The 14,319-nt window shown below is 44.5% G+C and overlaps 1 protein-coding gene and 4 non-coding genes across 7 annotated transcripts in view; 1 reads left to right on the top strand and 4 right to left on the bottom strand.

Annotated features, from left to right (window-relative positions):
- Positions 1 to 509: 509 nt before the first annotated feature.
- Positions 510 to 14,319, top strand: part of LOC110979052 (polyamine-transporting ATPase 13A3-like) — a 40,067-nt gene continuing 26,257 nt past the window's right edge. Inside the window, exons 1-2 of one of the 3 annotated variants that reach the window (XM_087147267.1) lie at positions 510 to 1,008; positions 13,834 to 13,891. In XM_087147267.1, the coding sequence (XP_087003393.1) occupies positions 902 to 1,008; positions 13,834 to 13,891 (165 nt within the window). In that variant the 5' untranslated portion in view covers positions 510 to 901. Of the gene's footprint in view, positions 1,009 to 8,425; positions 9,072 to 12,260; positions 12,393 to 13,833; positions 13,892 to 14,319 lie in introns of those variants that run through there. The other 2 variants (XM_087147268.1, XM_087147269.1) reach the window with 2 other exon arrangements.
- Trnak-cuu (transfer RNA lysine (anticodon CUU)) lies at positions 4,041 to 4,113 on the bottom strand. The gene has a single exon. It is a non-coding gene; the product is annotated as a tRNA-Lys (tRNA).
- Positions 4,198 to 4,270, bottom strand: Trnak-cuu (transfer RNA lysine (anticodon CUU)). The gene has a single exon. It is a non-coding gene; the product is annotated as a tRNA-Lys (tRNA).
- On the bottom strand, positions 7,627 to 7,699 carry Trnak-cuu (transfer RNA lysine (anticodon CUU)). Its single transcript has one exon. It is a non-coding gene; the product is annotated as a tRNA-Lys (tRNA).
- Positions 7,785 to 7,857, bottom strand: Trnak-cuu (transfer RNA lysine (anticodon CUU)). The gene has a single exon. It is a non-coding gene; the product is annotated as a tRNA-Lys (tRNA).

Raw genomic sequence — 14,319 nt, 5'->3', positions numbered from 1 at the left:
ACTCTAAGAAATTTGCATATGAATAAGGAGAGCACCTGTTGAAACTGGGCCACAAAGACAAGAAGAATTTTGGTGAGCAGTGCTGACGACGCAGACGACGTGAGGATGCTTGCCAACGGTTCAAAATGGCGGACCTGTGCAGAGTGGTGGTCCAGTACAGAATTCGCGGTATTTGAGTGAGTGGCCTTTCATTTCCAATTTGATGAAGTTGCGTTGATTTCTCATTAGGCTTTTGTTTATGGCAGCTTGTACATGTACTTTGCCGTGGCGAGATGAGGCATTGACTCTGGATGATAACGCAGAAGTCGAGGCCTGGCCCTGTGCGCGTCACAACATGAGCAAAAAAAATTGACTGAATCCTGGCCTTATGCGCCGAAAAATATTCATTATTTTTTATTCGAAAGGCCCAGACGCGGCTGAGTTCAACGTGTGGGGTTGGACAATAGAAACACTCACGTGACAGCTTCAGTATGTTTACCCTAGATAAATCCGCAAACTGCTGACGCAGTCGGGGGTCAGACCCGAACTTGTTGGTTGCTTGGAATTAAGCAAATCGTCTGCGTGTGGTACATTCATTCTCTGCCTCACTGAAAAGATTGGAAGTTGAGGAAATTGGTTGTGGAAATTGACCGCTTTGATTTTGGTGCTGTCCTTGCATGAGCGCAAAAAATCTCCAGCCTTGGAGAAGGCTGTTTCTCTCACTCACAGACTGCTTAACTATGTACATGTACTTAACGACAAGGCTGACTTCAGAAGTCTGAGGAAGATTTGTTCAGCTGTGAGAGCAGGGAGCCCAGGTGTTGCCAACTTTCCAAAGTGAAAGAAGGAGTGAATGGAACAGGAGAAAGCTGAAGCTGTTTATTAACCATTGAGCGGGTTGTGGAGTTGAATTCCGTTCGCCATGGCCAAGCTGTTGCTATTCAGGTCGGTGGACCAGGAAGCCCTTGCACCGGGACCATCGACGGTAGACACCGCAGCTCAGGAGGGGGACAAGCCGGAAATCTCTGGGTAAGGATTAGTGCATGGTTGGCAGTCCTTTGTACTTCTAGGACATTCAACTTCGTTGTTTGTCTCATTTTTAGAAGAACGACTAACAGGTAATTAATGCATCAGTCCGAAAATATCTTTGAAGCGTGGTTATCCATCGTTTCTCGTCGGCACTGGTTTTAATCAATTTGTGGAGGACATGGAAATAAATTTTGACCTGCGGTTCAGAGTCTAGTTGTGCCAAATGAATGGTTTTGTAGTAGCGACTTCAGTCGATCCACTAAAATATAGATTTGGGATTTAGCATGCACCTTAGCACTAAAGAAAACAGAGAAATCAGCCTTAATTCGTTATGAGAGGGGCATTTCCTAAAATAGTCGCACACCAGGCTGAAGCCATTTATTGTGATACACTAAACAATGCCAAAGAATGGAATGGTATGGCCGCTAGACTAGGAAAATTGAGATTAGAGACGGTTGATATTTCTCATCTGGAGTTTTATGAGTTTCTATGAGTATGCCATTTACAAAAGACGAGGAAATTTTGCAGGTCATTCAACAATGGAGTTTACTTTTTGATGCATCGCGATGGCAGTGCATTACTTGATGGCCTGACGTTGCCAGTAGCTATTACGTGCCAGTTTTTCCTCGCCGTGAACCGAACATTTAACTGGCTGTCAGCAACCTTCAACATGTACATTGCCATCGGCGCGCAAATACACCAGGGCCCCAAAACGTTGGGGATAAAATAAACACCCGTACAGTAATAGCCCGTCGTTTTATGCAGGCGAGTTCGACGGTCACAGTGTTTACTTGCTTCTGTCTAGCACTACAGTCTAGAATTCGAACTTCATGAAATAATTTGCCTCGTGTACTTGGCAGAACGTAGTATTTCAGTAACGAGCATAAATTATCTGATTAAACTGTCCTTGCTGAGGTTTAAGTAAGGAAGTAGGCCTACTTTTTATCGAATCACCTAGGGTGCAGTGGTTGCAACTTAATTGTCAGAAGGTGACAAGAAGGGCAGGTCTGAAGTTTGAAGAACATTTGGTTTTGACATTGGAATTTCTTTTCTCATGGGAATTTCTCTTTTGAGCGAAATCTCCCCAGTTGGCCGTGTGAAGACTTTATGAAGTTGTAATCGGTGGTGGTGATGGCGGAGGAGCCGGCGTTTTTGTGCAGAAACAAGTGGTAGGCCCACCTCAAACCACAGCTTTCTGCACAGGCAATTAACTTGACACACCTTACAACAAAAGCAGATTGCAAGTTTGCGTCTATGTAAACATAAACTCTAACCATCATTTAATTACTTTGTGTACGTTCCCTGGAGGTGCGAATTGAGCTGTCAGGTCAGTAGAGGGCGCTATATCGTGTGTGCAAGAAACCAACGGAAGGATGAATTACGGGTCCGCGCGCACACGGCCCGGCGAAAGCGGCCGAAGTTTTATGTCGAGAAACGTTTCGCTGGGCACAAAATGTGATATAGCGAGGGTTGCTGCTTGAAATGCGACTGGACAGGAGGTCCTTTAAAAAGGTTTTAGAGGTGTTTCAGTTTGAGTATATCAGGTTAAAGGGTAGAAGTGACCTCAAAGAAGGATAAAATCGTTACTGTCGAACCCTCCATGGTCAAACAGATAACCAAGAAGTTTAATAACCCTCATAATTTCACCCTCTAGTACTTCTCCTTCAATCTGTCCCTATACTGACAGATCTCCCCTTCGTGGTGGGTGACTTGACCTGAATTTTTTATAACCAAAGCAGAGGTAAAGTATCCCATTTTTATTGGTACATGTATATATAGGGCCAATGTACAGTATACTGGACAAAAATGTCGAGAGCACTGCACTTAAACCTGAGGCGGTTAAAGAGTTTAGCAATCATCACCAGTTAACAAGCAGGTGGGTTGAAAAAAAAAGAGAAACTGTGACAGGATTTGATCTCTTTCTCAGCTGTGGTGTAATTGTAGCCTATTAAAGCAATTTGCCTCCCCTGGGGTCGAATGAGGTCAGAGGTCGGGACGAAGCTCCCGGAGATCGGCTGAGCGGAGAGGGAAATCTTGAGTGTTCTTGTGAATCTTGTTGGCTTGGGTGAAGGTATTTTGGGGCGGGTCCACTGGGACAGACCCGGACTGTAAGTGGTAGACGTGCAAGTGTGTAAGCTGTGTTTCAAACAAATTGTTGTTGAACGAGCTGATTTTATTTCGAAGATGTAATCTTTTCCACCTTCGGGGGTGCCCGTGAGAGCCGAGGGTGGATCCGGAAGGGGGGGGGGACGGGGCCACGTCCCCAGGGACAGGTGTGCTTTCAGTTTGTGACACGTGATGAGAGCTAGAGAAAGGTGATTTGGGGTCATTTCATTTTAGTTTTTCCCAAATGCGTGTAGAAAGCCCCGACAATCATGTAGCCTCATCCCTCAGAAAGTTCATAGAGGGTTAGATAGGCATTCCCACATTTTGGGGGCCCTCCTAAAAAAAGCTGGTACCCCCAAAAATCAGTTCCGGGATCTACCAATGCTGAGGGCGTGAACGTGCTTTCTGGGCAGGCTAATATTCCCATCCAAGCATATGCAGCAAGGTATGAGACGGAGAGAATTCCTTTCAGATATCTTGGGGGGATGTGTTAAGTAACAATAGTCTGGAATGTGTATAGGGATTGGACATGTTGGGGGGTACCCCTCGGTCTCATTTCTTGCTGGGTATACGTCCAAGTGAAATACAGACTTCAGCTCGGTTCGAGATCAAGCGACTTATCTGAAGGTCTGCACCCTTCGTCCCGCTACTTTTTGCAGTTTTACGCAAATAGTCACTCAGGCCTAATACTTAATTTTGAACATCGCGCCACCAATGCCGAATATCTGTATTATAGATTTCGTCAATATTTAAATTTTCATTATTTTATTTGGGCCGCGATGTCAGACCGTTGAATAAAGAGATCTTACCCATACTTTGCTTTGATATTTAATTAAAAAAAACAACGAATTTGATTTTGTAGGAGGCCACAATCAGCTAAAAGCAAATTAAAAACCGTATCCTATGAAGATATTAATTATAACAGTCGCCCGATGTGGGGCTCGAACCCACGACCCTGGGATTAAGAGTCCCATGCTCTACCGACTGAGCTAACCGGGCAGATATTTTCTGAAAAGTAGATGAACAAATTTGTTTTAACATTATTGAAGACGCAAAAAACTGTTGCATAAAAATACTTGCGGTCGCCCAATGTGGGGCTCGAACCCACGACCCTGGGATTAAGAGTCCCATGCTCTACCGTCTGAGCTAACCGGGCTGGCGTTGTTTTGTTTAATCGATGAACCAAACTGTTCCTGTCGAAAATTGTGTTTGCTGAAGAAAAAAATCCCGCAACATGCCCATCGCCTGATTGTTTGAGAAGCACTGTGTAATACAATTCTCGCAAAATTGTTACAGCTGGTGCTGGCAGGTATTAATTTAACTTGCTGTATCCTTTGTAGGGTTGGAAAAGTATACGTAGTGTGCAAGAGTCGTACAGAATGAGTGTCTTCCCCTTTTTTCGAGACGACAAAATCAGACGTGGTTTACACAACCTCACACTGAGCTTCCGTCTCGTCTTCGACGCGTAGAAGGGAAAAACTTTCTCATGTTCCTCCCGTCTGAGACGGACCCCCAATTGCAACTCGTGATCGAAACTCAGGAAATGAATATGTCCCGCGCACGGGCCCGCCGGCGGGAGCTTCGGGCATACGCGGTTGGGGGCACGAGCTCCGTAGTCCCCCCCCCCTACCTCTCCCAGCGTGCGCGCCCCTGTAAATAAGTCGCTATACCGTTGCGCGGGCCCACTCTATCGCTTTACCCCTTGTGCTTCTCTTGCTTGGCGCGCTCCCTGTCTCCTGGGCTCGTCAATAAGTGAATTTCCGGTGCCTCGGCGAGGACCACCTGCCGTCTCCCGCTCATCCTTACCCTCATCCTGATCGTCTCGTCTTCATTATCTCCATCAGCCGAACCGGTTCGTCTCTCCAGCCCCGTGTCTATTCTTCACTGCGTCATCGCGTCTTTGTCGGGAACATTGTATCCAGCTAAATAATTCACATCCAAAACATCACCAGCGTTTCCTTCGTAACACTTGGCTACCCGTCTGAACAAAATCCTTGTGGTGACTAGGGTCAACATTGGGGCAGTATAAGATATTTTGCTGTTTAAAATATTCTTTTATTGTCGTCATTGGGCCAGAAATTCTTCAATTGAAAATACTTATTTTCAAATGATTTATTTGCCTAAAACCTCAACGATTGAAATAAAAAAATCTCCAAATAATTTCCGTCAGTGGACTACTTGTTATTATTAAAAGAAATTGTGTGGTGAAGATTATATTTACAAATAGGTTATTTGGGAGACATTTTGTACTAAATTTTTCAGCATTAGGGAGACATTGGCTTTTAGGGAGACATTTCAATGTCTCCCTGTTTCCAAACTACCAGGAGGCTGAATTTCACTATCCAAATTTTGAGAGATGATAGATTAGGGTCTAAAATGAAAACAGACAAAGTTTGGTTCGGATCAGGGAATATTGAATTATGGGACAGTAAAGTTGGAAAAATTTTGTGCACGTTCCTATGGGAATGTCTCCTAATAATTAGTACATGTGTTATCATTATTATTTATTCGACCTCAACACAAAACAACAAAATGTATGACAAGCACGTACAGTACAAAAGAAGTAAAATATTACAAATAGCAATTAGGGACCTACAGCAAAAAACAAAATGAAAACGACAAGAGAGTGAAAAACCAAGCGGGGGACACCATATACCCGTCTATAAACACGACAACGGAGGGGTGACTAGGCGAACATAGGCCGTGTCCGAAACGGGCTTCCAGTGCTACGGCTAGGTCTATTGTCTTCGCGTCTCCACGTACTTTCAATGGAGTGAAGACCAAGACCTAGCTCTAGACATCAGATTCGGATGCAGCCATAGACTACCAAATGTATGCAAGGGAGATGCATTTGGGTGTGTCGGGACCGAGAGCATGTGAACAGAGGTTAATCATAAAAAGGAATACACAGGCCGTGTCCGAAACGGGCTTCTAGATAGAACTACGTCTAGGTCTTTTGTTTGCGCGTTTCCACGCATTTCCAATGGAGCGAAGTCCTAGACCTAGCACTAGACAAGATATTCGGATGCAGCCACACATAACAAGAAAATACCACGGACGTACATAAAAAACATGGACTTGCAACGCCTTTGTATGAAGAAGAAGCCACCAGCGGCCATATTACCGAGCCGAATACAAATGCGTGGGTTGGCTCCCCTCTATTGACGTCAGGAAGAACAAAGGCGGGCATTGCCAGGAAAGCTTTGTATTCGGTTCGGTAAAATGGCAGCGAGTGGATTCAATGATGTCTATAAGCTGATTAAGGACATTGCGAGTCCAGATTTTATTATACACGTCCGTGGAAAATACCCACAAGAGAGTGGGAAAACCAAATCAAAACAAGACAATACTAGTGGATCGGGGACAACAAAAGTAAACTAAACTACTGTTGCTCGGAAGCATGTTGTCCCACACGTAGCAGGCAAGAAGACAACAAAAACATTCACGATACAAATGCAAGGGGAGAGGGAACTGATCAAGTTCCCTTATTCGCCTGCTCCAAGATCAGTAAAGGAATTTATGTCTTTAAGTTGCCGGAGAAATGTTGACAGAAGACAAACAGGGGCAGCATCCCAAAACCTTGAGAATCGTCGGGAAGGACAGTGGAATAACATGAACAGGTCTGTACGGGTGGGGAAGTGACGAACTGTAAGGCAAACTGGATAACGCGGGTTGACAGTGTGCGATGCCGTATAAGACCATGACCACAGACGAAAAGAAATGTTTTGGTCAAGCGCATAGTGTGTTTAAGAAGGAGTAACTTAACCTTAAAACATGCCAGCCGGAGGTGGAATTCGCACCCCCCCTCCCCAATTTTTAAACAAAATGGAAGAGTATATCGCACTCCGATTTTGCCTGAACCTATTTTCATGAAATCCCTGTTCTGTTGAAAATTAAGCAACCCATCCCTCTGATTTGACACGCGTTGACAATTTATGTCCACAAAAAACACGAAAAAGGGGCCACTTGTCAACAGACCTTATCGACAAAATTTGAAGTTGAAGTAATAACGGTCATACGTGTGATATTTTCACCTGTTCGGACTGAAATCAAAATGAGGTCTTGTGCTTCACAGAATGCGCTTGGATGGATACGAGATATTGACGACAATCTCGATCTCACCATGCGCACTTCTAGTTCCTTGAATTCACAGCAGCGGTGTTGTGTTAGTATTAGGAAGGTGCGAAACAGATGCATTTGTGCCGGTATTAATAACAATGTAGGCTCTTGCGTATGATGCAAGATATGCGGCAAAGGGGTACCCCCCTCTATTGTGTCTTCTTTTGTGTGGATGGAATCTTTTGAATTCCTTTCAGATTTCGGGGGGGGGGGTGCAGTAGGCACAATGGCCTTAGGGTATACAGCCTGTGCGTCACATTAGGGGGTCCCCCTGTACCCCAAGTTGCTTCCAGGCTTCCGAGCTTGGAGACTTGGGCTATTTCTTCTGAGAAAGGGACGTCCCTTGGTAAAAAAAGGAAGACTGAGTGAGAAGAACAAGAAATAAAATAAAGTCGCCCGATGTGGGGCTCGAACCCACGACCCTGGGATTAAGAGTCCCATGCTCTACCGACTGAGCTAACCGGGCAGATGTTTTCTAAAAAATAGATGAGCAAATTTGTTTTAACATTATTGAAGACGCAAAAAACTGTTGCATAAAAAATACTCGCGGTCGCCCGATGTGGGGCTCGAACCCACGACCCTGGGATTAAGAGTCCCATGCTCTACCGACTGAGCTAACCGGGCGGTTGTCTTCGGGAAATTTGATGAAAAACTCTTTTCCAAATTTATTGAATTTGCAAAATTGAGAAGACATCGGGATAACGGCTTCTCAGTTTAAATGAGACATTAGAGTTCTTGATGAGCCCAGCCATCGAGGGCGCATCGAGAACACATATTTGCTCTTAGGAAGGGGCGGGGGAAAAACTGTGAAACTGTTTCCATGTATTTCTTTTATGTCCGACGTCAGGGGTGCAGCTCCATTTCGGGTCCTTTGACACACTTTTGGAAGGAAGATAAATGAAATGAACCCAAAAATTTTCTATAGCTCATTATTAAAAAAAATAGATCCTTTCTGGGGAGGGGGTGGCCCCCGTTGCCCCTCCCGATCCCACTCTTTGCTCGCAATTAGTAAATTGCAAGGAGTGGGTATAAGCGATTTCAGGGAGTATGCACTTGGACTTGCCTTTTTTATTACTTGCGCCCACCCCTTCGCACTGCAGTAGAATCACCCATATGCAGGATGAATCTGTGACGGTGTATGACATCACAGCGCTCAAAACATCACCGGCTTTGATTACAAATTGTGGGTTGATAGTTGTTACCCTGACAGTCACCGACAAGCAACGCCGGCTTCCTTTTGACTCTCCCAGAAACAACACCGGCACAAAAGGAGGTCCCAAACGCCAACGAAGCGGAGAGGCACTCTTCTCTTGTTCCGGACGGATTGGGCGAATCGTCCCACGGCCTCTCCTCTAGACGCTAAGCTAGCTGGAGCGGCTCGTCCGTGTAACTCCTCCGGCAGTTGCCTATCTGACGCCCGTTGGCGAGGGCTTGGTGTTGTCAGGTAGTTACCGCCGCACATCTACTCGTCACTTCATGTTCCTCTCCGTTATGAGATACTTGCAGTGCAATCAAGGAGGATCGACCCTTCCAGACTTCGAGACATAAGCAGTGCGAATCCGACGTCACCCCACCTCCGGTTGGCCCTCCACTCATTGGCAAATTAAGCCCCTGTTCAAACAGTGCGGAACGAAACAATTTCTGCATCTGAGTACCAGACTTTGCAGATAGCACACGTCTTTGAATACAGGACAATAAGCCACTGGAGAGAGGCATTTCTGAGAGGTTTCCCTTGGGTGAACTGGAAAAGTTGGTCTCTGCCTCTAAGTCAACGTCACGTGCTGTACTGAAAAACGGGGTTTATTTCAGGTCTGAGGTCTGAAGCCTTTTAGCTACAGGTAGGATTATAAACTTTCTCTGTTTCGCTTGCAACCGTGAAGTTTCTTTCTATTCTGCGATTTTATACACGGGCTATTACCAATATCTGTACAACTTGTTCTAGAATGTGCTTTTAATATAAAAATGCCGTTAGCAGTAAAGAGCATAAATATTATATTTAGAACAAATTCTTAAATACGTGTTTTGTAGGTTTATTGTGGACGTGTCATAATTTGATTGATTCATTGCCACTGTCCCGTTGGTTCACGCGCGGGTTCACGCGCTAATGCCTTTTACAAACTAATTGTGCGCGTGACGTATTCACGTCGGTACTCAGCTTAATAGAGTACCGAAGTGTGACGTCACTGTGAACCAGAAAGTGCAGTGCAAACGAATGGAGTACGCGCGCGTGTTGGTTCACGCGCTAGTTCTCGCGCTAATGCCTTTTACACACTAATTCTGCGCGTGATGTATTCACTTCGGTACTCTATGCAGTCATGCGCGTTCGGATTTGAATATAATGTGTGGTGCAAAACGGAATTGTTCCAAATGTCAGACTGAAAATTCCAGCTTAACACCCCGAAATACGAATGCGACAAAATTCACTTAAAAATCCAAAACTCACGGGCGCCTCCCCATAAACCTTGGTCAGTGCTACTAAAACCATATTTAAACTTGCTGGTGAACACAGTGTATAATGAATGTGCAGCTCAAGTGTGTTTGGTGTTTTGGGGCGGTTTATATCAGCCCTGCATTTTCAGGCAGCCATTTCATTAATAAGTTCAACGATTCTATCTGCTTAGATTTCGTTGTCGTTAAAAGGTCAATAGTTTGAACTGGAGCATGCTGACATGCTGGAAATAAGTGACACAGTGAGTTGACAGCAAAGTGGCGTCTTGCCAAAAAAATTTATCCACGGAATGTTTGTAGTAACAATGAAGCTTCGTTGAATTTGGCTAAATTAATGAGGACAGACGACGAGTCACAGACACGCAGAGTTATCTCTGGGAAAAAGTATAAAAGTTGAGGATCAAATCATAGTTATGGGCTGACTTCACGTCATGCCCTGTCCTGCATGTTTTTATCATTTAACTGACAATTTTGAGTCTCAAGCGTGATATACATGGATCTTTAAAATTCTGCTGAGGACTGCTGGGCGTGTTTCTGTTTTAACCCTTGCATGACGTGACACGCTTGACCGACTTTTTAAATGTGACCTCTTTCCACACACCAGTGAGTGTAAACTTAACACTGAGTACAGTTAAACTTAGGGGTACAAAGCCAGTGGCCAGAGACCTTGCCCAAACGAGCAAAACTTAGAAATAATAACAAAGTCATACAGGATGATTAATGTGAAATTCCAGGTTCCACACCAAAAGTTCTTTTGCTTCTCCTTGCTTTCCCTATTTACACCTCAAATCGACCTCCGGTTTCCTCCTTTTTTCAGTGGTAGCCTTTGTCCTTCGGCTGTGAGGAAACCCTGTTTTCTACCCGCCAACCCGCAGTCAACGATATTTGTTCCATTTTGTCAAAATCGTTGTTCCCCAAGCGATGCTCACATCAACAAAACCCCCAGTAATATCCAGCAGATGCTACAACATTTCATTAATTTCCACGTATACGACCCACAAGACATTGCAACTGCATCTATTTGGGGCATCTCTCTAGCCTGTCATCCCCCAAGTCGATGTTTCGACACCTCTGGCAGGCAAGCCTTCGGTTGTCCTCCCCTCGCTTAACAATGTCGGCTCGCGTCAATTCCAGATATTAATTACAAACCTCCCTCCCTCCTCATTCACCGATGCATTCCAAGGGTGCTGTCACTCGCGCGAGGGACAGCTGATTTCTCCTGCGCGTCCCTGTTTTCTTGCCGAGTGGCGTATTCTTCCGTTGACCCCGTTTATACAGGGAGTGCTGTAGTGTTTTTTTTACAGGGCCGTTCGTCCGTCGAGCTCGTCTTCACTGGCTGTAGTTGGCCGGTCAATGAACACTCCGAAACTCTACAGGATCCTCTCGGTGCAGGTGTTGATGAGATTTTTTTTTTACCCTGCCAGTTCACCAGTTACAACTAGTGTAAGCGAATCGAAACGTTGTTAAAACCTTTTTGAATCCCCGTGGATCTGTAAGTCTTCTTAGTTGCATGGTCCATACACTGCAAACTGGTAGCTATACTTCCATGGGCACAGGAATTTGGTGACTGTAAAAATCCACTCTGATTCTCGGTTTGGCTTTGAGAATGTGTTTGGCGCAGTTCATGCTTGACGTCCCTAGTGTCGTCCTTGATCGACGTGTTTTGATAATTTGTGGATTTGTTCGTGTTTCACCACATGGTATCTGGGCATTCTACGTTTGACAATGTACGTTTTCCCTTCTCATCGTTCCATTGCTGTCCCTGTTTAAAAGTCTGTAAAAACTTTTCGAAATCCTATGTACAACAATAATTTCGGTAGTAGCAAAGTGTGGGATTCATTTCAAGAAGGGAGACAGATAATAAACTACTGAATCTTCTTTTTCAGTGTAAGTTTCTAACTTGGTGTATTTTTCCAGTGTTCTAATCGATTACTTTGCGTATCTATTTGTAGATGCATTTTGTGAAGCTGTGACTATTGAATTGATCAATGATCGATTAATTTGTACGAATGTGCGTAGTTGGTTTTTGAGGAGTTAGCGTGTTTTTAAGTGGGGTGAAAGGTCAGACTTGGGTGACCTCGCAGTGGGTCTGGCATTTAGACTGGTTAATTTTGTTGAAGTTGCTGGTCACTTTTCAAGTTGCAATTTCGATCGATGTCGAGCGGTTAAAAAACCCAGCCGTACCGTCAACAACACAGTGCTTCAGTGGAGTTGACACATGGAACAGAACATTGCAGCTGGTGACGTCAAAGGGTCAGTAGTCTTGCAAGCATCGACGGCTGCTGCGTGTCGCTACTGACATAAACATACATGTACATCCACCCACCCACCCACACTCTAATTTCCTACATGAAATTGATTGGACTGAGTCTGTGCAGTCATTCAGTTTTAGTCCGTAAATACATTGCCCGTTCTTCAACGAATCCATAACATCAATTGCACAATGCATACGGCAGTTTCAATGAACTTTGACTCTGCCAACTCGAAAAAATAACAAATACAGCCATTGATAATATTGTTTGCCCTCTGTCCTAAGTTGTTCGAGCATATCTGCTGTTTAAAGAAATATATAAGTGTAGGCTACACAGTAGGACAAATAGACCCCTCTTTAGAAACGTGTACTTGGAGGTGTACCACCTGGAAATCGTGTTCTGCACTGTAATTCTATCAGTTACAACTTTTCTCTTCTGTGTGGGCCCATCGTATGGGAAGTAAGTAAATATTATACAAAAGTTGATTCGTCAACTTTGCACGTCAACAATCAAATAACAAATCTTGAGAATCTCGTCGAAGGCTTCATGAAGGGGGGGGGGTAGCATGTATTTTGTTCATATATCCGAACCATACACTTTTGTAGCGCCCGGTGTCACATTGGCTACTCAAAGGGACTGAAACAAAATAGCGACAACTTCAGTGCTTGCGAAGGTTTGTTGGTGCGTTCTATAATGCCTGGACAGGCATTCAGTCGCTCTTTTGATCCGATCCGTGGATATAAGCCCTGTTAAATCCACATACTAGATCAGCTTCTCGTCCGTAAGTTGTGACGATTCGTGATCCATTAGAGCTTCTAGAGTGTGTTTAGGGATTGGACATATGGGGGGAGGGTACCCATCAGCCCCGTACCGTGCACGGTATCCCTTTCAATGGCACTAAGAACGCGTATTCCTAGTGCAGTTGAAAATGATACCGTGCACGATATGGGGCTGATGTGCCCCCATGTCCTATCTCTATACAAACTCTAGACTATTGTTACCTAACACCCCCCCCCGAAGTCTGTAAAGAATTCCTGAGATTCCGATCAAATAATGACCAACACAAAGGCGGGGGGGGGTTCTCTCCGCCCCATATCTGGCATCCCATGTTGAAAGGGACTGTTGTACCCCAAAGCCCCACATGGGGCAAACTATTCTCTGTTATCTAACGGAAAAGCGTCGAAGCTTGGGCATTAATTAAAAGGAGGCTTGCGTTCATAGGTCCCTAAGAAGGTGAAGAACGCCACCATTTTCAGCATAAGTAGTGTCGTAAGGAATGTCGAGCCATTTTCAATTTGAAAAAAAAACACAAACATGCAAATTCCCTCCGATCACACGGCAGACATATTTCACCTGTTTCAACCCCATTCCCGTTTCTACAAGTCTAATTTAGAGCAAACCTAAAGAAGGCAGTATTGTCGCATTGCCGGCGTTGTTTCATTGAAATGCACAATACTATAACCTCGAGGAAGGTTGGAGTACCTTGCCAAACGCGCTACAAGGGCAGAGGGCCGGCCAGGTTCTTGAAATTCAGACGTTTTTTGATCGATTCAATTCGGTGGGTTTTGAGGTCATCAAAGTTGGTAGCACCTATTGAACTCAGTGACAGAAAGCTTCTTTCTCTAACAACAAACGGTTACAGTGGCCCGTGGTATCGGACAACTCACTGAAGGCAGACTGAATTTCGTTGGCAAAAGTTGTCTTTGTGTAGAAAGTTTTTCGACTGTAAACTGATTGGGGTTCACTACGCTTGATAAAAACGAGAGCTCCATTAGTCTTTAGCGTGCCAGATTCACAATTAAAACCAGCCATTCAAATATCATTGAAGATTTTATGAAATCTTTAATTAAAGACACTCTGATTCCAATTCTGACCTAATTTTCTTTTCCTTTTTTTACAGCATGCATACTCCGTTACCAGAGCGAACTATTCTCAACGAGGGGAGCGAGGATGAAGTGGTAAGTGTGGGACTAAAAACGACCAGAACAAAGTTTCCCAAAATATGGTTACCAGTTTGGTGGAGAAGCTCACGATAGTTTCCCAATCCCAGAAATATAATCAGCTGCTTTAAAAAGGGTTCCCAGGATATTCGACTCCGCATTCTCCTTCTTTGGCCCACTTCTCTTTAATTTTTCGCATTCTTGAGGATGGGAAAACAGTTTAATGAATCCCAGATTGAGACGTCAATGATGGTAGAAACTTTTGCTGTAGGTGCAGGGCTTTGAATTCAGTAACCGTGGCCTAGGCAATCTTAATTTGCGGTCTATACGGAGACAATCCGAAATGATCATTTGATGTGACCTTCTGATAATAATGGCGTGGCCTTCTGATAATAATGGCCTCTGGATCCGTGGCAAAGGATCGCGGTCCCATCTGGGCCCACATC

The sequence above is a fragment of the Acanthaster planci genome, linkage group LG16 (genome assembly GCF_054643075.1).
Source record: "Acanthaster planci isolate LZ-2023a linkage group LG16, COTS_SCS, whole genome shotgun sequence".
Classification (NCBI taxonomy): Eukaryota; Metazoa; Echinodermata; class Asteroidea; order Valvatida; family Acanthasteridae; genus Acanthaster; species Acanthaster planci.
The sequence above is the reverse complement of the archived record's forward strand: the minus strand, read 5'-3'. Positions and strand labels throughout refer to the sequence as shown.